We start from the raw sequence: 25,444 nt of genomic DNA, 5'->3' as shown, positions 1-25,444 counted from the left end.
GAGGGTAACCGTTACCAGGAAACATAAATATTAAAAGGAAAAAACTGTGGACTATCACAGGAACTGAGAGAGGAAGCTACCTCTGTTGTCTGGGTCAAGTATGTCTGATTCCAACATATCCCAGAACTGAGGCTGCTGTTGAGTGCACGGGGATCAGCAGCCATTTTGGCCAATGATGAGGGGAAACGGAACATGTGTGACCTAGTTCCATTGTTCCAAATCTGAGAGTTGGAATCTGGATAATTTTTAGGTCTTCTCTCTCCCAGTAGTGCTCTCATCACCTAATGCGGTTTTTGCTGGGCATATGTTTAAAAAGAGCACTTAGGAAATCATCTGGCCTTGATTCCCCCCAAATAATTATTTGCAATTATTGGTCTCCAAGAGAGCTGGGTTGGTGATGAAAAAGACTAGATGAGAATTTGCTCCCCAAAGTTGGGCACTTGGGTATGGCTGTGCAGTTAGTGCACTGCAAAAAGGCACCCGGGCTAGTGGGGGGAAGGAGAAGCTGAAGCCCAGGCCAACCAAAGAGGAAAGATGCTTTTCTCTGATTTGTCTTCCTGTTTGTCATCTCTACGAGGGCACAGTATGGATGAGCTGCTGCCCTGCTCAACCCCTTCTGAACTCACACTTGCAGCTAACTCTGACTTCAACAAAGAAAAATGGGGAATTCTAGTTAATTTTCTTCACGGAGAGAGATGCCTCTCCAATCTAAATCTTCTGCTTTAGAAGCTGCATGCTTTCTTCTGCAAAATATGGTTCAGATGTTACACAGCAGTATTTTCACCTTGAGGCTTTCCAGACAAATCTCTGGGATCCCCCGTGAGAGACAACATGTGAATTAGGCTTTGAGTCTCTCTCTTCCACGCCTGTCTTGTCTCCAGGCTCACGTGCCTGGTGTGGCCAACTGACTGTATATGTGACATTATCCTGGCTTTTAGGGCCATGTGCTCTTTTCCCCTGGAATCCATCCTATGTCTTATTTGACGGGGTCGGATACTGCCAAGTAACTGTTGGTAATGTATAATTCTTCCTTCCCCGCCTGGCTCCAACATGTTCTGTAGTCTCCAAACGAACATCTGGCAGCTCTGTGTGTGTGTTTAGCAACTTGCACATCTCTCTGCATTGATTTACATGAGGGCTTAAAAAAAATCAACATTTATTTATCCAGCATTTATCACATACTTGTTCTACGTAAGGCTCTGTGCTCGTTTGGGAGATGGTAAGAAACATACGAGATGTTGTTCGGATATGTCACGAGAAGCAGTGTGTGCCTCTCAGCCATCTCTTATGTTTCAACCTCAGAGTATAAGCCTGGGGTCAGAAGACCTAAAGTCCCGGCTCCTCTCTTGACCAGCGGTTACCTGAAGCAGTATTTAACTTCCCCTTTCTTTCCAGGGAAGGGAGGAAGTGGCCCTGATGACTCTGAGATCCTTGCTTCAGGACCCTAATGGTCTAAATAGATGAACTTAGAAGGGACAGTTTATGGTCAAAGAAGTCAATTCAGTGGAAGGGATAGAGAAGATAAATGGTAACAGATCTGCGAGTTTAGTAGTGATTTCAGAGAACATGGCACAGTCCTTAAAATAAAATTAATCTTAATGCTGCCTAATTTAAAAATAAACGTGCCATAAGCCATCACCATTCAAGCTTCATTTGGCAATCTTCTGCAAAGTCTGGAAGCCCGGATGACTAAGAGCATAGTACCATTTTCATTAAAAGCTTAACAGAAGAATAGTATTTATAGACTGATTTATAATTTTCAAAGCACGCTTCACATATATTCTCTGATCTGATGCTCACAGCAACCCAGGAAGTCAGACCGTTTTGTCTTTCATCCATTTTTAGGAAACTAAGTCTTGTAGAGCTTTAAGTGACTTGCTCAAGACCACTAGCTGATAAGCCAAGCCAGAATTGCACTGCTTTATCATTTCCAAACTTGACTCTCCATGAGAAGCAAACCAAAGAGGGGCAAGTGTGGGGAGAAAATAGAAGCTCTAGTGGTACCTAGAAGCACATTGGAAGATTCTGGGGTGGAGAAACTTGCAAGAAAGCACAGCCCTTTAACAGTGCTGGAACAAAGCGAAGGTGTGCAAAACCCCACACTTGTCACCGAGGCATTCAGCTACAGGCGCTCAATGGGAAGAAAATGCTGGGCTGGTACAGACAGGGCCCCTTGGATACCCTGCTCTGTAGTTAGCATGATCTTAACATGGAAGACGGCATCTCTTCCCCTTCTTTGAGCTTTTGTGTCATCCTAGATGTTCTGGCCACTGTTGTTGCTGTGACTACAGAGGTGTCATGGATTCCTTCACTGTTGCTTTAGGAATCCCTGAGGAGATCGTGCTGAAAGTTCTTAGTGTCAGATGGCTCAAGGGAGATTCTTGTAATGGTTCAGCTATTGGCAAGGCATTAGGAGGCTCTCAGGACACTGCAGCAAGACGTTTTATTAGCACACCTGAGATTCCGGTCCCTTTGGGAGTACACAGCTGAAACTGGAGATCTTAAAGGGATCTTCCTGAAAATGGGTGGGCGCTCTAGTCAGTCACTTGATCTATGAGGCAGGTGACCCAGACAAAAGTGACTACTACTGGCATACCTACATCTGACTATGCAGTAGGATCACCCAGAGAGCTTTTGCTATCCTGGCGCCTAAGTGATAACTTATTCAAATTAAATTACAGTGTCTAGGATAAGGGCCAGATAGCAATATTTTTGAAAGACCCCAGCCGATTCCAGTGTGCAGCAAATTTTTCAATCCATGGCTTTATGATTTGTCTAACATCACACAAGTGGGGACAGGAAAAATGAAGGTTAAGTAGATACAGCATTACTCATGACTACCCGTCCAGGTAAATATGTTTATCCCGGTTCACTGATGGAGAACCCAAGTGTGTTTTCATTTGGCCTGTGAGCCCTCCTTAAATGTGGAAGGAGACACTCCAGTAGTCCAGGTGTCAAACAATCAGTGACATACACTGAAATGTTTGCAAAGGGCCTACTGTGTGCCAGCCCTTGTCCTGGGCTGTGGGAATAAATGGCGAACAAGGAACATAAGGCTTTGCCCTACCAGAACTTGTAAGCTTGATGAAGGACCCAAAGACCTATTTCAGCAATTCCAACTCTTTAGGGTTAAGGCTGAGATGGGAACTTCTTTTATTTATTTCTAGCTGGGCCTTGTTTCTTCAGGAGGATTTGTGGCAGCAAAAACACGCATAATGAAGTTGTTAGGATGTAAATAAGAAACAGAAATCAAGACTAGGGAAAATATAAGTAAGAATGGAGAGTCAAAAACAGAAGAAGAAAAATTCATAATTATGTAAGTCATAAGGATCCGCTTGGGCTGAACCTCAAATTTGGCATTAAGTGTTCTGGCAGCCATATTGAAAAGGGAACTATGGTGAGTTATTATTGTCAGAAAGACAAAAAAATACCAGTTCCTCAGGGAAGGAAAGGCTTTCCCAAAACTTGGCTCTTGAGGAAATGTCTCATGTGGAATTTTATACAATCTCCAAGAATATTCCTAGAGTGACTGCAACAATGAGTTTTATGAGGTAGGACCCTGTAGACTTTTGCAAGGAAAGAGAGGATGAGAAATGAAAATGAATTTAATAAATCCATTTTTGTCATGAGTAGTCAGTCAGAAGTAATTTGATTCAAGTCAAAACACATTAGATAAATCTATGGCTAGAATACCTGTGGAAATGCACAGACTGGACACCCTTCATACTTTTTCTGTCTTGGGACTTTGATAAGGCACATAGATAAAACAGTTTTCAGGGGTAGAGCTGAAGTGTAAGTTTTTCGCTTTGTGGATAATGTAGTGGTTTATATCAGGGGTTAGCAAACATTTCTATAAAAGATGGTAAATATTTTAGCCCCTGTGGACCAGACAGTTTCTGTCCTAACAATTCAGCTCTGCAGTTTAAACACAAAAGCAGCCCTAGAGAATACAAAAGGACTGGATGTGTTCCAATGAAATCTGATTTATACAACTAGGTGGCCCGTCCAATTTGGCTGACAAACTATATCGCCAATCCTTGGTTTAAGCTGCAAATTTAAAAAAGCAAAATGTATGATGGGTATGCTTTTGTTGGAATCACGGAACATTGAGAAACTTGGCAAGTCTTGTTTAGTGGTGACTCTGACCTCGTAATTTAACTGAAAGTAGGTGATGATGCATGCTGGAGAGGACATGGCTTGTGTTCAGAATGCACATTCATTAAGTTTGCTGAAAGAACATGGAGACACCCAAGCACGCCAGGGCAGCTTCCCACATCAAAGTGACGCTCGGCAGACAGGGATCTGGGGTTACTGCAGCCCAGAAATGGGCTGAGTCTAGATCTTCTGTCCCGCCATGTGGAGGAGAACGGTGATGTTCCCCACTTGGAGGTCTCACAAGGCAACAGGGGTTCTCTGGCGAGATCTCATGGCTGGGTCCTTAGGAAAGAGAGAAGGCTGGGCAGTCAGCAGTACCTCATGCACACCTTTGTCATCGTTTCAAATGCAAAATCTACTCTAGGCTAGCAGATGTAGATTCTAACCAGCCTTCTGGAAGAACAGCGAAAGATAGGGTGACCACAAGGAAAAAAAAAATAACATCATTTCACTGTATAAAAGTTTTGTTGTGAGTTGATAATATATGTTGATGGTTTGTTATGGCCTGAGTTTCTGAATACTTCCCACTGGCTATATAAGACTCTGGGGTTATTAATGGATTATTGGCTAATTACATTAATGGTGTCATGGGAGCTACAGGAAAGGGTTGAGTTTGGGTGGTCATCAGAAGAGGGGGCCTCAAGTGGTTTGGAATCTATAAAAACAGGGGACTTCGGGCTTCGACCTTAAATATTGCTTTAACCAACTTAGGCATAACCCATAGTCCTGAGTGACTAGTTGTCTACTCATGTGTCCCATATATGGTGACAAGGGGAGTGCAAGCTTATAAAGAAATGACAGCTTCAAAGGAGTTTGTAGAAACATGACCATGGATGCAGTCGTGGAACCTTTGGGGCCTCGTTGTCTGAACATAATTTGGTCTAGAACACTTACTAGGTAGTAGGGAATTGGGGCATTTACTCCATTTGGAATGTCCTAACTATTCACTCCTCTGGCTGAAGGTGGTTAGGAAGATGGTTGCCCCTCCTTATACTATGGTTCTGGTGACTAGTCGAGGCTTATGGAGAGCAAGGACGGTGTCTTTCTCTTCATATCCCCAGGGCTTAGCCCAGGACCGGGTCCCCAGGAGCTACTCTAGAATGTTTGCTCAGCGAATGAATCCTGGTTAGTATCACCCTGTTTGCAAAGCTGTTATCAGAGAGAGATGAGTTGCCAGAAAGGGAGCTGGCTCCTTTTTGTCACACACACCGTGGCAAACAGTGAATCGCTCCAAATGAGGCTAAGGCTGTTGTTTGGGGACAGGAACAAAATATGCCAACAAAACTTAAAAAGCAGGGGCGCCTGGGTGGCTCAGTGGGTTAAGCCTCTGCCTTCGGCTTGGGTCATGGTCTTGGGATTGAGCCCCACATCAGGCTCTCTGCTCTGCGGGGCGTTTGCTTCTCCAGCTCTCTCTCTGCCTGCCTCTCTGCCTCCTTGTAATTTCTGTCTGTCAAATAAATTAAGGAAAAAAAAAACTTAAAAAGCAGAAAACCATGCAGATAAAATCATAGTGGTCCCCACCCTTCCTCCGACCCCAGCAGATATGGGGGTAGGGTCAGGGATTGGCAGTTGAGTTTATATGTCAGGTATATTTTTAATCCTAGCTTATTCTTAACAACCATGATTGAAGGCCAGATGCGTTTCAAGGGCCAATTTCTTAGGGAAAATGTCTGATGTCCAAGTTGCCTGAGACTTCTCCTTTTTCAGAAATAACAAGCAGCCAGACTAATTATTTTGTTTCCTCCTCTTCTATCCTCTGGCTCCTGCCGATATGCTTATTTATACCAAGGGCTTTATCAGTCGTCTTAAGAAAACAAATGTCCTTCAACAAATGTTCCAATATGATCTTCCGGTCCTATTTTTCAAATATCCCTGCACTAATGAAAACAGGGGCATGGAAAATGGAAGCATTCTGAGCCCAAAGCAAATTAATAGTGCTTCAGCTCTGCCCCCCATGCCATCCTGGTAGCCAGGTCAGAGAGTAAAAAGGAAGGACAGAGCCAGGGAGATGAGTTTGTACGCAGGAACCACAGGACCCAGCTGAGGCTCCAGACCTGACCACATCACTGTAGGCTTCGGGTGCTACCAAGGGGAATGTGGGCACAAGGGGAAAAATCGAAAGAGACGAACTTAAAGCAAAGCCTAGTAGCACGCGGGGTGGGCTTAACACAGGCCGTTGGCTTTACTGTAATAGACCAATTGCCTCTTCCCACTGCACCTAGCAGTTTCTAAGGGACGAACTTTGGGCCCAGGGACATTTATTAAATATCATCCCCTCCTTGTCCCTCTGCCTCTTTCTGGCTCCCACAACTCCCGACCGAAGGAACTCGAGCATCTGTTTGTAGTTATGCCCCTAAGTCTCCCCCAACATTAACCACATGTAGGTATTAATTGTTTCTACCTGTGTCTCCCGTGATTCACTGATCTCTTCTGGCTGTTCTTGGTCTCAGGGCCTGAGGATCATTTTCTCAGATGCGTCTCGACTCATCTTCCGGCTCAGTTCCTCTAGCGGCATGAGGGCCACCATCAGACTGTATGCAGAGAGCTACGAGAGGGACCCCAGCGGTCACGACCAGGAGCCCCAGGTACCCTCAGCACCGTGTGTCTCATCACTCCTGGAAAATTTAGGGAGCTCTTGGGGTCCTTTAGTCTGGGTGATTTTACTTTCTAGATGGATAGATCCCGCTGAAGGACAAGCTGACGGTAAGTAACTCCAGGCAAATTCCAGTCGTTCACGACAATGTTTGGAACAGAAAATTGGGGCTTTAGTCTCTGATGAGTTTAGATCAGCATTTCCCAGATGCCTTGCCTTTCTTGATTGTTCTGCAGTTTGTGAATTGGGATGACATCAAGAAACACTACTTTGTGTAGAGAAATTTTTAGTTAGAGCCAAGCTGGTCCAACTCCTCAGAGCCTTGACTCTGCATGTGTAAATAATGAATCTCCAGGTGTTTGGCCAACTCCAGGTGTTTGGATCGTGACCTTGAGGTGCGGGTGTGGATGCCTCCTGTCTGAGATTGCTTCGGAGCACAGTTTCTCTTAAGAAGAGGGGCGAGGGGCGCCTGGGTGGCTCAGTGGGTTAAAGCCTCTGTCTTCGGCTCAGGTCATGATCCCAGGGTCCTGGGATCGAGCCCCACATCGGGCTCTCTGCTCCATGGGAAATCTGCTTCCTCCTCTCTCTCTGCCTTGCCTCTCTGCCTACTTGTGATCTCTCTCTGTCAAATAAATAAATAAAATCTTAAAAAAAAAAAAAAAAAGAAGAGGGGCGAGGGATGGCCTGCATTTAAAGTTAAGGGGGGCTAAGCTAGACGAGCCAAGGCTGGGCCACCCTGTGTTTGGCAAAGCCCCTTCATGTTGTCAACAGTAGAGCTAATGAAGAACTCAGAAAAAATCATAAATAGCCCAACCATAAGCATCTCCACTCTTATATTCATTGAAGCTGCAGGCACCCTTAATTAATAGCAGAAAGGACCTACCACAACATTGGATACTTCCAGCTACACTGCTCGCTGTCCCTTACCCCCTTGGTCTTTACGTCACTCTGGGTATGGAAGCAGAGTCCTGGGTGAGCTGTTTCCTTGAGATGAAACCACTGGTTTCTGCAACACTTCCTTCGTGGAGAAGTAGAGAAGCAAAGAAAATCTCTCTACTTTTCATTTTAGAGTTACTCCAAATTTCCAATGATCATTTGCCAAAGTTATGCCCTAAAATGAGACCAGAAAGGGTCTTCTTTCTGCGTTAGTGGTTTAGTGCGTTTTTCTTAAAATGGTATCTTTCTTGGGAGAGTCTCAAAGAACTTGAGAGATACGGTGCCATAGATCCCCACAGCTCACGACAGAACCAGATCTGTTTGGGGGCAGATCATCTAAGATGGGGAAGGAGGGGCCCTGGAGGCTGAGAGCTGAGAGTATGAAGCTAGAATAATGCCCCGGGCATTCCCTGTCAGGGTCACAGGCTTTCCACGCAAGGATGGGCCATGCCCTGCCAACATAATTTGTCTGTGAGTCCATTTCACCCAAGATAGTACCAAATCATGCAAGAATTGGAGACTTACCCTCTCTTTCCATATAAACCCTGTCTGCTTCTCATGTTGGGAAAAGAGATTAAAACAAGGGCCTAAAAACCCAGAGCTACATACAGGGTGAGGAATGACATTCCTGGCCTCACCAACTCTGACTCACTCTGACTCGAGGCTATTTTTTCTCAACATTCTTTTCCCTATTTGCACAGGCTAACTAGTTACGATATTTGCTTACTTGTATTTACCTTCCACACTGACTGCAGGAGTGTGACGCCTAGGCCTTTAGACATGTGCGGAAACAATCCTGTGCCCAAGTGAGTCTCTCTCTGAAGTGTTCCACCAAAGCCAAGGGGCGCCATTTTTTTATCCCCCCCCAGCGCTTCCTTTGTTGCTGAAAACCTCCACAGGCCTGCTGCTAGAGGCTGTGTGTGAAGTACACGCTTCAGTCTGTGGGTAAAGAAAACATAATAATGCTTGAGTCAGTGGCCAGTACTGTTTCTTTTCCATGTCGGTGGTTCCCAGAGTTTGCCATTTTGAATGGGTGGGGACTCCTTTTGTTGATGTTGTTCTTCTGATCAATAATCTGCCTTCCCTTTTTAATCCTGAGTCAGGGTCTTCCCAAACCTGGCTGGGGTGGGGGTGAGGAGGGCTCACCATATTTGGCTCAGGATCCAGCCCAAAATTTCACCTTAAAATAGAACTCCTTATTAAAACACCTGATATCATTGGCTCACCGACGGAAGCCCTATTCCATAACGCATGCAAGTCAGGGTGTAGTTTAGAATAAGGTTTGAAAAGACTTGGACACCCGTAAGGAAGAGGAAGAAGATTCTGAGCAGACTCACCGTCCCAACACTGCTGAACCACATCCAGGCACTTAAGTTTGTCTGTTTGAGGCCTCCTGACAGTGTTGCCTCTGAGGACCCCAGCTTCTGCCTTTGAGGAACTCAAGGAAATGGAAATGCCTTTGGTCAGCCGTCAACAGAGGTCCCGGATAAGGCATGCTCTGATCTGCGGCCTGATGGGCAAAGACCAGCTGTACTGCTTCCTCTGCTGAAGACACCTCCTGCCGTGTTCTAGCTTGTTCTGATTTGCAGCCCAGGAAAAGAAACAGATACCCCGGGTGTCTGGGTGGCTCAGTGGGTTAAGCCGCTGCCTTCGGCTCGGGTCATGATCTTGGGGTCCTGGGATCGAGTCCCGCGTCGGGCTCTCTGCTCAGTGGGGAGCCTGCTTCCTCCTCTCTCTCTCTGCCTGCCTTTCTGCCTACTTGTGATCTCTGTCTGTCAAATAAATAAATAAAATCTTTAAAAAAAAAAAAAAAGAAACAGATACCCCACCCCCACCCCCATACTCAGACCCCTAGTAATATGCCTCTTGAATGTCTAGGGATTCCATGGATCAATTTGTCCAGTTCTGCAGGTACTCGTGTTTTACCTGCCTTAACTCAGTACCTACCTACATTCCGATTAATAGCGAAAGGACTAGAGAGCTCTCTTCCACTGGCTTCCCAGCATCTGGTTATTGTTACTTTGCACAGATAGTTTCTTGTCCATACATCTTTGTTAAAGTTGTTATTTCCCGTTAGTTAGCACAGTGTGGTATTGGTTTCAGGTGTACAATGTAGTGATTCAGCCAAACCATGGGCTCATCACAAGCATCCTCCTTCACCCCCGTCACCCATTTCCCCCATCCCCCTACCTTCTGGAAACCCAGCAATCTGTCTTTATAGTTAAAAGTCGATTTCTTGGTTTGCCTCTCTCTCTCTCTCTCTCTCTTTTTTTGTGGTACCTTTGCTGCTTTGTTTTGTTTCTTAAATTTTACATATGAGTGAAACCATATGATATTTGTCTTTCTCTGACTGACTTAATTCATTTAGCATGGTACTTTCTAGATCCATATGTGCCATTGCCAATGGCAAGATTTCATTTTTTTTTATGGCTGAGTAATATTCCTGTGTGTGTGTGTGTACCACATCTTCTTTATCCACTCATCAATCAATGGACACTTCAGTCCAGACATTTTAAACACATGAAAACAGAACGTGTTTTAAACATTAATACTGTGGTTGCCTCAAAAAAGCATCTGTAACCATCCCAGGGATGCAGCTAAGAAAATCTGTAGTGTAGTCTGTATGCTCAAGAGTCCCTTCTCCTGCCTGTAGATTTATTTGGGTACATTTTCACAACAGTTACTATGGTATTTATTTTAAGTGATTTAAAATAATTTAATTACCTCAAAAAATATTTTTAAAGAATTTTCTCCACCTACCTCTAGGAATGGGTGGTGAGGAGAGGAAGAAGATGAGGGGCACTGGGGAAAGAACAAGGTGCTTGCCTTGCCCTTGCTCTGTGTCCTTGGTTAATCAGGAAGGAAAGCCTCCAAGGCCTATTTCTGGAAGATCACATAGTTTTGAAAATGCAAGGGTAATTTTACCGGCAATCAGTAGGCTTTCAATAAGACGTCAAACCATCTGGTAATCATTTGGAAAAAGGGATGAGCCAAGAGGATTTAAGTTCACAGGTGACCAGAAACAGTCCCATTATTTTCCACTTTCTTTCCCACCAAGCTTATTAGTGGGGGTGCTCAATTAACTTTTTATTTACCTTCTCTCTTTTTCCCTTTGAACCTGAGGGTGGAGTAGCTCCACGAACAATAAAAATCCAAAGGGAAAAGGAAGGAGAAGTTTTTTTTAAGGGCTGGATAAGCATATCCTGATAATCAGCTTGTGGGTCATCAACAGTTGACCGTACCCTATCCCACCCCAAGTTTTGGATTGAGACCAGTTTTCCCCAACCCTCCTTACAGTTGACGGGAACTGATGTATTTCTGATACGCTGTGTATAGATTACTTTAAGGACCAATATCTAAGCACCAGGAGTCATATAAGGAATTCATCTGTCCAACCAAGAGCTGGCGGCCATTTTGTTCTACTTGTTCTTACGAGGACTTTATCATCCAGAAATGTTAAGTACAGAGCCATTTTGTGTTACATTAGGAGAACATGATTTCTCATCTAAATCAGGATATACTTGAGAGTGAAAGGAGGCACTAATAATTATGTTGAGACTGTTCCCAATAAATTAGAACATTGGATTATTCTAATTACATACCTTCATGCTACCCTAGATCTGGCCGTCTCTTTAGAGATGGGCTTCTGAGGACACTTCCCCATAAGCCTAGTACTGCAGAGGAAATGTTCCAGGAACGAAGAGTTGGATCTGGGATTCTAACCCAGGCTACACACCAGCACCACTTGGGGACTTTGGTAAAGATGCTTGGGCCTCATTCCCAGAGATTGTACCTTAATTTTTCTAGGGTGGGGGACTGCATTTCTGAGCAGTTCCCCAAATGGTTCAAATTAGGTGAGTGCTCTCAAACTTTAGTGTATATTTAAGTCATCTGGGGATCTTGCTAAAAATGCAGATTCTGACTCGAACTGAGAAAGGCCAGAGAGTCTGCATTTCTGCAAACTCCTAGGCAATATTGTGCTGCTAGTCCAGGAGCCACACTTTTAATAATAAACAGAAGAACTCCTAAGCCCTATAGACAAATCATTGAATTTTTTAACATTGTAAGAAGAGCAACACCTGTTTTTAGTGCCCTTGTGTGCATGGGCCCCTATCCTTGGGATTTCTCTCTCAGGTAGCCCACCCAACTTGACTTAAGCCATAGTGACCTCCAACAGCACACTCTACCAATGTGACCTTCAAAGCACAACCAGAGTCTGGCCCTCCCTTGCCACCTCTACCATTTCTATCCAGGGCCAGGCTAGTGTTCTGGCCTCTAGATTATTGCATCCCTCTCCCACCTGGTCTCCCTCCTTCCACCCTTGCCTAGTACCCACGCACACCCTAGTCTTAGCACAGCAACCAGAATGATTAAAAAAAAAATTAGATCCCCTCATTGCTCTGCAAAAATCCTTTAGTGGCACCTCATCTCGCTCAGAAAAGAACTAGAACCCTTACCATGGTCTCAGAACGCCTCCTGGAAATGGCCCCCTCCTCCCTTTGACTGTATCTCCTGACACCTGTCCTGTTTCTGCGCTCCAGCTCTTGTTCTGTGCACATGCCAAGAATTTTGTGCCTCAGGACACTTAGAATGGCTGTCTCCCCAGCCTGGAATGCCTTCCCTCCAATATCTGCATGGCTGGTCCTCCCCCTTCTCCATGAGGACTCCCCCGGCCACCCTGCATAAAATCACCTGACATTCGAGTAGCGCTGAGCTTTCTCACCCCACTTTACTTCCCCTCTTTAGCAATTACCCCCATCTCACATCCACATTTACTTGTTTTATTGTGTCTCTCCCAAGAGAATATAAACCCCAGGAGGCTGGGACTTTGTCAGTTGTCTTCACTATCTCCTCAGTGCGTACATGGCTACCTGGCAGAAGGTACATGCCCAGTAGGATTTTGAAAAAGGAATGCAATATTCAGTGTTAATTACTTTGGAGTATCTCAGACTGATGATATCAAATGGGAGACTGAAATATTCTATACTCAGTATGAACCTTGGTGCTATCCTTAGTCTTCTCCTGTGCTTGAAAGGTGGAATACAATCAGTTATCATTTTTAAGGTCCCTGCAATGAGCCAGGCACATTCTAGATGCGTCATGTACGTGCATTACTGTATTAATAGTTCCAGAACCACCCCTTCCCCAAGTAGAATTATCATCCTGCTTTGGTGGGTGAGTAAACTGATTCAGGGAGCCATTAATATTCAGGGAGCAGATAATTTCTGGATTAGAGAGTCAAACTAAGTCTTAGTGACACCGGCTACTCTTTGAGGTCCACCGAGGGAGGAGTTCCTCTTACCTGTGTGTGAACACAGGCTGCACCTGGAGTGGAGCCTTAGTTCAGTGTTTACCTATTGAGAGAGAGAGTGTGTGTGTGTGTGTGTGTGTGTGTGTGTGTGTTTCCTCACACCAACCAAGGCCCTCATTCTTAGATGCCACTGGGTACCCAACAATTAAATTCAGTTCTGACACTAATTACCTGGAGTTAGCCCAGGCCCTACAGAGGAAGGGCTCAGCCCCACAAGACTGCCCCCACTTAAGATACCAGCAGAAAATGGGGTGGCCAAGCTCCCCACATTTTTGCCCATTAGAATAAAAATTCAGGGGTTCCTGTGATCTGTTCCTCAAGATTGGTAATTTGCTAGAATGACTCAGGGCATCCAAAAAGCACTTTACTTAGTACTGGTGGTTTACTGTAAAAGATAAAACTCGAGAATGGCCAAATCGAAGAGAGTCATAGTGCTAAGTATGGAGGGAGGGTGCCAGAGCCCCCATGGCTTCTCCTGGCATGCTACCCTTCCAGCACCTGGAGGTCTTCGCCAACTCAAAAGCTCTCTAATGCTGTTAAGGAGTTTTCTAAAGAGGTTTCACTGCATACACATGATTGATTAAATCACTGGGCATTGATGATGGAACTCAACCTCTAGCTCTTCTTCCTTCCTGGGAGGTGGGGATTTCCAGGCTCCTAATCCCCTGATTGCTTCCTCAGTCAATAGCCCTCATTCTGAAGCTGTCTTGGCGTCCACAAGACTCACCTCATCAGCATAAACTCAGGTGTGGTTGAAAGCGACTTACCATGATTAACAAATCCACTCCTATCACTTAGGAAGTTCAAAGGATTTGGGGAGCTGTGTTCCTGGAAGCAGAGAGAACCACCAAATATATTTTGTTGGTGGTTTTTAGACCACACGTATGGATGTAGATATGTGTGAGCACTTTGGAAACAGCCAATTCTCTCTTTCTTAATTTGAATTAACAAGGAATAGATTTTTTTAAAAAGAATCTATTTATTTATTTGACAGACAGAGATCACAAGTAGGCAGAGAGGCAGGCAGAGAGAGAGGGGAAGCAGGCTCCATGCTGAGCAGAGAGCCCGATGTGGGGCTCGATCCCAGGACCCTGGGATCATGACCTGAGCCGATGGCAGAGGCTTTAACCTACTGAGCCACCCAGGTGCCCCAAGGAATAGATTTTTTAAAAATTATTTAAACAATAACATTCTACATACATACTTGTCAGGATTTATACTCAACAGGGGATCCAAAGTGAATGGTTAAAAACTAGGAGAACAAAATTAGAAATTGAAATAATATATATTATAAATAATATATACATAATATAATAGCAAGCTGGAGACAATGGAATTCCGAAAAGACACATAATGGATACTCAGCTATTCAATTCTCAGTACGAGATGAAAATGTATATACGTGTATATGTATATATGTATATGCTTATGGATGTACGTGTGTCTGTGCTTGTAAAAGTATATACATATATGCACATATGTATATACACACATGATTTTGGATTCATACTTAATATGCATCAAAAACATTATGTTCTTATTTAAAAAGAAAATCTGCGCAGAAATGTATTCATAGCCACACATGAAGAGAAAGATGAGGAAATATTTCATTCTTTTTTTTTTTTTTTAAAGATTTTATTTATTTATTTGAGAGAGAGAGACAGTGAGAGAGAGCATGAGCGATGAGAAGGTCAGAGAGCGAAGCAGACTCCCCCATGGAGCTGGGAGCCTGATGTGGGACTCGATCCCGGGACTCCAGGATCACGCCCTGAGCCGAAGGCAGTCGTCCAACCAACTGCGCCACCCAGGCGTCCCTTCATTCTCTTTTTTGCCTTTTAGTTGAGTCTGTATTTGCTGTCATTTGAAAATATGGAGTAGGATGGAGTGATGTAGAGAGAGTTTAGAAAAGAAACACATGGTTCAAAGAAAACGTGCACTCTGTGGCCAAGTGGAAGAGGGGGCTCGTTTTGCTTGCCAGAGAGGCATGACCTGGAGGTCTTCAGGAATTTAAAGACTAACGTGATGCAGAGAAAGATGACCAGCTGTTCTCCATAACTACTGAATATGTAATTTGACGAAATAAAATCAAGCTAACTTTTTAAGAGATTCCAATTGACCATTAGAGCAATTTCCTGCCCAGTGAAGATGACTGGTCTGTGCTCTTCTACATGTCTCCAGGATGGCATATGTTCAGATAACTTTTAAATGAAGGCAGGCATGGAAAGGAGGGAACAAGGTAATGTCTCAACATTTCCTAGAACCTTAAAATTAGGGTCCTATGATAATTATTTTTTAAGAAAGAAAAGAAACAAGGTCTGGTCAGGTGGGTTAGATTTCCCTCTAGTGGCGTAGACAGGAATTTCCTATAGCTACTTGGTCACAAATCAGTGTCCCTTGGAGCTGAATGAAATTTGAGAAAGAAGAAAAGATGTTGGGTTTTCTTTATTTCACTCACTTAGGTGAAGAGCCTCCTAAAAACGGTGGGCGAAACAGTCTTCCTTTTCTCCCTTAGATATTGCAATCTGGACTCCTGCTCTGCTATTATTATGGATTGATTTCCTTGGAACTGAGAACTAGGAAGGATCATCTGTTGGTGTGTGAAAAACTCCCTTGGACTGGGAGCTTGGCAGGTGTTTCGCAGGGCTAGTGTCTGTCATGGTACAGGGATGATTAGGGTTTTGATGATAATGGGCCTTTCCCTGCCTCTGCTGGGATTAGAACTCTCTTCACGGTCCTGAGTGGGTGTTCTACCATGTGTGGGAAAGTGTGTGTCCTGATGAGATCTGACTGCAGGAGATCTCAAGTGTGTGTCCTGATGAGATCTGACTGCAGGAGATCTCAACTCCTGCTGAGTCCACAGGCGGAGTCTAGCTCAAACCCCCCGCCCTTTTGGCAGTAAGCACAAAAAAGACTCTTTTAAGGCTATCTGACATTTCTGATTTATCCCAAGAACCAGTGGCCTTAAGAAGCAGAAGAACCGAAAGTCATGCCTTGATTCTGACTTTGAGTCAATTTTAAATGAAGGCAATCCAAAGCTCTGAAAAAAAGTTTTCCCTCCCTACTTTCCCATACATAACTCAAAATTAAAACAAAATTAACTTTGAAAGTAAATGTAAGGAAAATTTAAAAATTTGGGATTTTTTCCCTCCTTATGAAGCTGTTTATTTTGGAGTCTCTGCTTTGCTGTGCCCAAAGCACATGCCTAACCAGCTACTGGTTAACCTGGCACTGTTTATGTCCACAAATCACAGAGTTTTTGCTGGATCTTGTTTACTCAGCCTGAAAAGGGAGCATGAATGAATTCGCCTTGGTCACACAAGTACAGAGGGTCATTGGCCATAACTTCTCGCATCAGATGAATGGGTTTGACAACTGTGGCCACAATCTGGCTTTCCCAGCATCCTCTTTGTTCCAGCCCAGATACACAACACAATCAACTTTCCGTGCCCTTTAGCAGAAAGCTACCCAAAGCTCATCAGCTGGCAGAGATTCAGGGTTTCTTTGAAGTGGTGCCCTTCTTTGGTGCAGGGTAAATCATTTGCTTTGCTCATAAATAAGAGTGTATTTTGGTGAATGAATACTGATGGTGAAGGTGGAGATAGCCTGTGACCTTCAGGAGACGGCTCTGAACCAGACCATGCACTCAAGCGGCATCAGGAGGAGGCATTGCCTGGGCTCGCCACAGCAGTCACGCATTTTTCCTGGGGAACACATGATCTGGGTGGCTGAGGGGAGGAATGTGGCTGTTTTAGCTCTCCTGTCTGATTTTAGGTTTGGCATCCTAATCCCCAGAAGAGAAACCGTGTTTAAGATGCAGGCAAGGGAGCTCCCCTTTTTCCTTTGTTTTTGCCTCCCAGGAAACTAGCTTGTATGAAAAACTTCAGAAGGGCAGCATTTTCCTACCAGGATGCTTAGGTCTTAGGAAAGAAAACAGGAAAGTTTTTATGAAATTCTTGCTTCATGGGTTTTTGTTTGCTTGTTTGATTTTGCTTTGGGTTTTATTTCCAAGCATTTTGGTTCATAGAAACCATCATGTGACGTACTGTTTGTAGGTTGGGACCTGTGTATTCTGGACTGAATAATAGGGGTGTGGGAAGTAATGAAGCTATGAGAGTGTTTTAATATATAGATTTTATTATTATTCAGGTATGGTGAGGCCAACAGATCAGGAGACAATTGCCTTTGAGAAGACTGCTTCTTGGTCACCCTTCCCAAGGGAAGGGACATGCCACTCCATGCAGGGCCATAGGGGGAAACACCATGGTCAGTTATGAGGCAGAAGGGGTGGAAGGAAATATGGGTGAAGAGCTTTTATTGTGGTTTCTATAGAAAGGAACAGACAAGGCAGTGTAAGCAGGTTTAGAATTGGCTAGTTTGAAGATTTTCAGCTGGCTCTGGGGAAGGTGGGTATCTCTGGTTGTCTGACACCTCGCCCGTGGGTGATGAGGGCTGGTGGAAAATGACGCAGAATGTGAGAGCCCCATTGGGAGATGATTGGAGATAGGACTTTGGTTGGTCTGCAAATGAAAGGTGTGTGACTAGGGCACCTATTTGTTATCTCTAGAAATTAGCTGACTCTGGAAGGGGCATTCCCTTGCAGTATCAGCAAGGCCCCAAGATGTCAAAGCGTCACAATAAAAGTCATGCACAATATGGAGAGGAAAAGATAAAACCACAGTCTCTTTTGCAGGTAGATAAAATTGCTTGTGAGCACCAAGATTTTGGTCTGATGGCCCATTGTTCAAAGGTTGGGCTTCAGAATCTTGCATCCTCGGTCTTGTGCCCTACATGTGCCATTTTCCAGTTCTGTGACCTCAGGCAACTTAACTTCTGTAAGTTTCAGTTACTTTTCAGTTATATGGAGATCAAAATGCAGTTTATTTCATAGGGTTGTTGTGATGATTACATGGGATCATTCATACACACATGTTTTGGACGATGCCTGGCACATAGAAAGTACTCACTAAATGTTAGTGATTATTATCATTGTTCTTGCCATTTTTATTACTAGCAGTGTTGACTGGTTTTCCGATCACATGAAGATCAGATTAGTAACTTGTTTTAAAATGGAATTAACCTGTCTCGTCCTATCATCTTTTCCCTTTAAATTCTCTGTAGGCCACCTCAGTCTATGGGAGATGATGTCTTTTTGTTTTGTTTATTTTTTTATAATTTTTTAATTTTTTATAAACATATAATACATTATTAGCTCCAGGGATACAGGTCTGTGAATCGCCAGGTTTACACACTTCACAGCCCTCACCATAGCACATACCCTCCCCAATGTCCATAACCCCACCACCCTCTCCCGACCCCCCTCCCCCCAGTCACCCTCAGTTTGTTTTGTGAGATTAAGAGTCTCTTATGGTTTGTCTCGCTCCCGATCCCATCTTGTTTCATTTATTCTTTTCCTACCCCCCAAACCCCCCATGTTGCATCTCTACTTCCTCATATCAGGGAGATCATATCATAGTTGTCTTTCTCTGATTGACTTATTTCACTAAGCATAATACCCTCTAGTTCCATCCATATTGTCACAAAAGGCAAGATTTCATTTTTTCGATTGCTGCATAGTATTCCATTGTGTATATATATATATATATATATATATATACCACCTCTTCTTTATCCATTCATCTGTTGATGGACATCTAGGTTCTTTCCATAGTTTGGCTAGTGTGGACATTGCTGCTATAAACATTTGAGTGCGTGTGCCCCTTCGGATCACTATGTTTGTATCTTTAGGGTAAATACCCAGTAGTGTGATTGCTGGGTCGTACGTAGGGTAGCTCTATTTTCAACTTTTTGAGGAACCTCCATGCTATTTTCCAGAGTGGTTGCACCAGCTTGCATTCCCACCAATAGTGTAGGAGGGTACCCCTTTCTCTGCATCCTTGCCAGCATCTGTCATTTCCTGACTTGTTAATTTTAGCCATTCTGACTGGTGTGAAGTGGTATCTCACTGTGGTTTTGATTTGTATTTCCCTGATGCCGAGTGATGTGGAGCACTCTTTCATGTGTCTGTTGGCCATCTGGATGTCTTCTTTGCAGAAATGTCTGTTCATGTCTTCTGCCCATTTCTTGATTGGATTCTTTGTTCTTTGGCTGTTGAGTTTGCTAAGCTCTTTATAGATTTTGGATACTAGCCCTTTATCTTATATATGTCATTTGCAAATATCTTCTCCCATTCTGTCAGTTGTCTTTTGGTTTTGTCAACTGTTTCCTTTGCTGTGCAAAAGCTTTTGATCTTGATGAAATCCCAATAGTTCATTTTTGTCCTTGCTTCCCTTGCCTTTGGCGATGTTCCTAGGAAGAAGTTGCTGCGGCTGAGGTTGAAGACGTTGCTGCCTGTGTTCTCCTCAAGGATTTGGATGGATTCCTTTCTCACATTGAGGTCCTTCATCCATTTTGAGTCTATTTTCGTGTGTGGTGTGAGGAAATGGTCCAATTTCATTTTTTTGCATGTGGCTGTCCAGTTTCCAGTTGTCCCAACACCATTTGTTGAAGAGGCTCTCTTTTTTCCATTGAACTTTCTTTCCTGCTTTGTTGAAGATTAGTTGACCATAGAGTTGAGGGTCTATTTCTGGGCTCTCTATTCTGTTCCATTGATCTATGTATTTGTTTTTGTGCCAGTACCATACTGTCTTGACGATGACAGCTTCGTAATAGAGCTTGAAGTCCGGAATTGTGATGCCACCAACTTCGGCTTTCTTTTTCAATATTCTTTTGGTTATTCGAGGTCTTTTTTGGTTCCATATAAATTTTAGGATTTTTTGTTCCATTTCTTTGAAAAAAAAAATGGGTGGGATTTTGATAGGGATTGCATCAAATGTGTAGATTGCTTTGGGTAACATAGACATTTTCACAATATTTGTTCTTCTAATCCAGGAGCATGGAACATTTTTCCACTTCTTTGTGTCTTCCTCAGTTTCTTTCATGAGTACTTTATAGTTTTCTGAGTATAGATTCTTTGCCTCTTTGGTTAGGTTTATTCCTATGTATCGTATGGTTTTGGGTGCAATTATAAATGGGATTGACTCCTTAATTTCTCTCTCTTCTGTCTTGTTGATGTAAATAAATGCAGCTGATTTCTGTTCATTAATTTGATATCCTGACACTTTACTGAATTCCTGTACAAGTTCTAGCAGATTTGGAGTGTAATCTTTTGGGTTTTCCACATATAGTATCATATCATCTGCAAAGAGTGAAAGTTTGACTTCTTCTTTGATGATTTGAATGCCTTTAATTTCTTTTGTTGTCTGATTGCTGAAGCTAGGACTTCTAGTTACTATGTTGAATAGCAGTGGTGATAATGGACATCCCTGCCATGTTCCTGACCTTAGCAGAAAAGCTCTCAGTTTTTCTCCAGTGAGAATGATATTTGCAGTGGGTTTTTCATAGATGGTTTTGATAATATTGAGGTATGTGCCTTCTATCCCTAGACTTGGAAGAGTTTTGATCAGGAAGGGATGTTGTACTTTGTCAAGTGCTTTTTCGGCATCTACTAAGAGTATCGTTTCTTTTATTAATGTATTGTATCACACTAATTGATTTGCAGATGTTGAAACAACCTTGCATCCCTGGAACAAATCCCACTTGGTTGCGGTGAATAATCCTTTTGGTGTACTGTTGGATCCTAGTGCTAGTATTTTGGTGAGAATTTTCACATCTGTGTTCACCAAGGATATTGGTCTGTAATTCTCTTTTTTGATCAGATCCTTGTCTGGTTTTGGGATCAAGGTGATGCTGGCCTCATAAAATGAGTTTGGGAATTTTCCTTCTATTACTATTTTTTGGGACAGTTTCAGGAGAATAGGAATTAATTCTTCTTTAAATGTTTGGTAGAATTCCCCTGGGAAGCCATCTGGCCCTGGGCTTTTGTTTGTTTGGAGATTTTTTGAGATTGTTTCAGTCTCCTTACTGGTTATTGGTCTGTTCAGGTTTTCTATTTCTTCCTGCTTCAGTTGTGGTTGTTTATATGTCTCTAGGAATGCATCCATTTCTTCCAGATTGTCAAATTTGTTGGCATAGAGTTGCTCATAGTATGTTCTTATAATTATTTGTATTTCTTTGGTGTTGGTTGAGATCTCTTCTCTTTCATTCATGATTTTATTTATTTGGGTCTTTTCTCTTTTCTTTTTGATAAGTCTGGCCAGGGGTTTATCAATCTTATTCATTCTTTCAAAGAACCAGCTCCAAGTTGCGTTGATTTGTTCTATTGTTTTTGTCGTTGTTGTTTCTATTTCATTGATTTCTGCTCTGATCTTGATTATTTCTCTTCTCCTGCTGAGTTTAGGCTTTCTTTGTTGTTCTTTCTCCAGCTCCTTTAGGTGTAGGGTTAGGTTGTGTATTTGAGACCTTTCTTGTTTCTTGAGAAAGGCTTGTATTGCTATATATTTTCCTCTCAGGACTGTCTTTGCTGTGTCCCACAGATTTTCAACCATTGTGTTTTCATTATCATTTGTTTCCATGAATTTTTTCAATTCTTCTTTAATTTCCTGGTTGACCCATTCATTCTTTAAAAGGATGCTGTTTAGTCTCCATGTATCTGGGTTCTTTCCAAATTTCCTCTTGTGGTTGAGTTCTAGCTTCAGAGCACTGTGGTCTGAAAATATGCAGGGAGTGATCCCAATCTTTTGACTGGTTGAGACCTGATTTATGACCCAGGATGTGATCTATTCTGGAGAGTGTTCCATGTGCACTAAAGAAGAATGTGTATTTTGTTGCTTTGGGATGGAATGTTCTGAATATATCTGTGATGTCCATCTGGTCGAGTGTATCATTTAAGGCCTTTATTTCCTTGATCTTTTGCTTGTTTGATCTGTCCATTTAAGATTTATGACCCAGGATGTGATCTATTCTGGAGAATGTTCCATGTGCACTAAAGAAGAATGTGTATTTTGTTGCTTTGGGATGGAATGTTCTGAATATATCTGTGATGTTCTTCTGGTCGAGTGTATCATTTAAGGCCTTTATTTCCTTGATCTTTTGCTTGGTTGATCTGTCCATTTCTTGCCATTTCAGTAAGGGGGGTGTTAAAGTCCCCTACTATTATTGTATTATTGTCTATGTGTTTCTTTAATTTTGTTATTAAGTGGTTTATATAGTTGGCTGCTCCCACATTAGGGGCATAGATATTTAAAATTGTTAGATCTTCTTGTTGGACAGACCCTTTGAGTATGATAAAGTGTCCTTCCTCATCTCTTATTATAGTCTTTGGCTTAAAATCTAATTGATCTGATATAAGGATTGCCACCCCAGCTTTCTTTTGATGTCCATTCGTGTGGTAAATTGTTTTCCACTCCCTCACTTTAAATCTGGAGGTGGCTTTGGGTCTAAAATGAGTTTCTTATAGACAGCATATTGGGTTTTGTTTTGTTTTTTTTATACATTCCGATACCCTGTGTCTTTTGATTGGGGCATTTAGCCCATTTACATTCAGGGTAACTATTGAGAGATATGAATTTAGTGCCATTGTATTGCCTGCAAGGTGACTGTTACTCTATATTGTTTCTGTTCCTTTCCAGTCTACTACTTTTAGGCTCTCTCTTTGCTTAGAGGACCCCTTTCTATATTTCCTGTGGAGCTGGTTTGGTGTTTGCAAATTCTTTCAGTTTTTGTTTGTCCTGGAAGCTTTTTATCTCTCCTTCTATTTTCAATGATAGCCTAGCTGGATATAGTATTCTTGGCTGCATGTTTTTCTCATTTAGTGCTCTGAATATATCATGTCAGTTCTTTGGGGCCTGCCAGGTCTCTGTGGATAAGTCTGTTGCCAATTTAATATTTTTACCATTGTATGTTACAGACTTCTTGTCCTGGGCTGCTTTCAGTATTTTCTCTTTGTCGCTAAGACTTGTTAATTTTACTACTAGATGACGGGGTATGGACCTATTCTTATTGATTTTGAGGGGGGGTTCTTTGTACCTCCTAGATTCTGATGCTTGTTTTCTTTGCCATATTAGGGAAATTCTATACACTAATTCTCTCCAATATACCTTCTGCTCCCCTCTCTTTCTTCTTCTTCTGGAATCCCAATTATTCTAATGTTGTTTCATCTTATGATATCACTTATCTCTCGAATTCTCCCCTCATGGTCCAGTAGTTGTTTGTCTCTCTTTTGCTCAGCTTCTTTATTCTCTGTCATTTGGTCTTCCATGTTATTAATTCTTTCTTCTGCCTCATTTATCCTAGCAGTAAGAGCCTCCATTTTTTATTGCACCTTATTAATAGCTTTTTTTACTTCAACTTGGTTAGATTTTAGTTCTGACAGCGTTTCTCTAATATCTTCCATGGCTTTTTTGAGCCTGGCTAGAACCTTGAGAATCATCATTCTGAACTCTAGAGCTGACATATTACCCATCTCTGTATTGATTAGGTCCCTAGCCTTTGGTATTGCCTCTTGTTCTTTTTTTTGTGGTGAGTTTTTCCACCTTGTCATTTTGTCCAGATAAGAATATATGAAGGAGCAAATAAAATACTAAAAGGGTGGCAAAGACCCCAGAAAAATGTGCTTTAACCAAATCAGAAGAGACCCCAAATCGTGGGGGGGAGAAAGGGGGTAAAAAGAAGTTCAGAAAAAAAAATTAAAAAAAGAAAACAAATTAAGAAAAAATATAAAAAAGAAAAAAAAATATATATATTAGACTGGTGACTAGAACAGGGTCACCCATTTAATTTTGGGAGTATTTTGGTCTCTTAGAAGAAACTTCCTCCCAAAATTTTAAAGAATGAAAAATGTATATAAGGGTAAACACAATGAAGGAATGGAATATGACTATAAAGATGAAAAAAAATTTTTTTAATTTCTGAAAAAAGGAGTTGGTAAGGTAAGTTGGTTGGGAGAACAAAGAAAAAGAAGGTGGAGAGAATTTCTCGGGCTGGAGACTAGAACAAGCCCGGTGCTAAATTTAGGGTGTATTTTGATTTATTAGAAGAAGTTGTACCCCAATTTTTTAGAAGAAAAAACCCTATGTGTATACAAAAAATAAAATTAGATACAATGAAGGATAAAATATGACTATAATAATGAAGGTTCAAAAAAGATTATTTTTTTAATGAAAGGTATTGTTAAGATAAACTAGTTCAAAAATGTTAAAAGAGGAAAGGGTAAAAGTTTTAAAAAATTTTAAGAGAAGAAAAAAAAATAAAATTAAAAAAATTTAATTAACTTTTCAAGACTAAAGAATCATGGGGAGAAAGCCATGAATTCCGTCCTTTGCTTTCTCCTCCTCTGGAATTCTGCTGTTCTGCTTGGTAAGTGAACTTGGTCTTGGCTGGATTTGTTGTTGATCTTCTGGGGGAGGGGCCTGTTGCAGTGATTCTCAAGTGTCTTTGCCCCAGGCAGAATTGTACTAAGGGCCGGGCTAAGTAATGCACTTGTGTTCACTTTTGGCAGCTTTTGTTCCCTGAACACTTTCCTTAGAGTTCTGGAGGGTGGGAATGAAAATGGCGGCCTCCCAATCTCCAGCTGGGGGGGCCCCCATACCTCAGTGTGCCCTCAGGTTAAACTGAGCCACCTAAGCATCCCCCAAATTGGAATTTCATATAAAGTTCACAGGTCACAAAATACTCTTTGGATTTTTTCCCCCACCCATTTAAAAATGTAAAAACCATTCTTGTCCACAGGCTATATAAAAACCAGGTGGTGGGGAAAAAAAACAAAACAGCCCAGGTGGTGAGCCAGACAAGGACTATAGTTTGCTGACCCTCATCTTAGAGGTTTTTAAACATCATGCGTGATTCTTGATTACATTCAATAATGCATACCTCAAAATGAGTTTGGTCAAACAATACACTTCATGGAAGGTAAAATGACATTTGTATTCCTGTGTCTGGGTTTATATATGTAATTAGATTTTCAAGTTTTCAGGAAAAGTATCAAATATCTCTGGAAATCCCCAAATTTGATGTTTGGAGATTGAACTCCCTGGCTTTTGGTTGTAATGAAACACAAGAGGAAAATGTCTTAGAGCATTTTGTATTCATGAAATTCAATTTCTCTGGTAGGTTTTTAAATTTTTTTGAGGAAAGTTTCTTTTTCCTATTTAAAGCTTGCTTAAAGATAATTTTCAGATGAGCAGCACTATATTTCGGAAGAAAAAAGAAAAATACTAAGGAAGAACTTATGGATAAGTGGGATGAAAAAAGAAAAGCAAGGGGCGCCTGGTGGCTCAGTGGGTTAAAGCCTCTGCCTTCGGCTCAGGTCATGATCTCAGGGTCCTGGGATCGAGCCCCGCATCGGGCTCTCTGCTCAGCGGGGAGCCTGCTTCCTCTCTCTCTCCCTGCCTCTCTGCCTACTTGTGATCTGTGTCTGTCAAATAAATAAATAAAATCTTTAGAAGAAGAAGAAGAAGAAGAAAAGCATGAGGGAGATCCCTGGGGAATACATAGAATGTATGAGAAGCCTTTCCACAGGTGCGGGAAGCCAGGAAAGACTTGACGTTGTACCA

General features: G+C 42.3%; 1 protein-coding gene across 1 annotated transcript in view; it reads left to right on the top strand.

The window, feature by feature from the left end:
- PGM5 (phosphoglucomutase 5) overlaps nucleotides 1-25,444 on the top strand; it is a 201,433-nt gene that overhangs the window by 154,465 nt on the left and 21,524 nt on the right. The window contains exon 10 of the mRNA XM_044265946.1: nucleotides 6,606-6,740. Within this exon, the coding sequence (XP_044121881.1) occupies nucleotides 6,606-6,740 (135 nt within the window). The remainder of the gene's footprint in view (nucleotides 1-6,605; nucleotides 6,741-25,444) is intronic.

This window comes from Neovison vison, chromosome 9 (assembly GCF_020171115.1).
Source record: "Neovison vison isolate M4711 chromosome 9, ASM_NN_V1, whole genome shotgun sequence".
In the NCBI taxonomy this organism is placed as follows: domain Eukaryota; kingdom Metazoa; phylum Chordata; class Mammalia; order Carnivora; family Mustelidae; genus Neogale; species Neogale vison.
The sequence above is the reverse complement of the archived record's forward strand: the minus strand, read 5'-3'. Positions and strand labels throughout refer to the sequence as shown.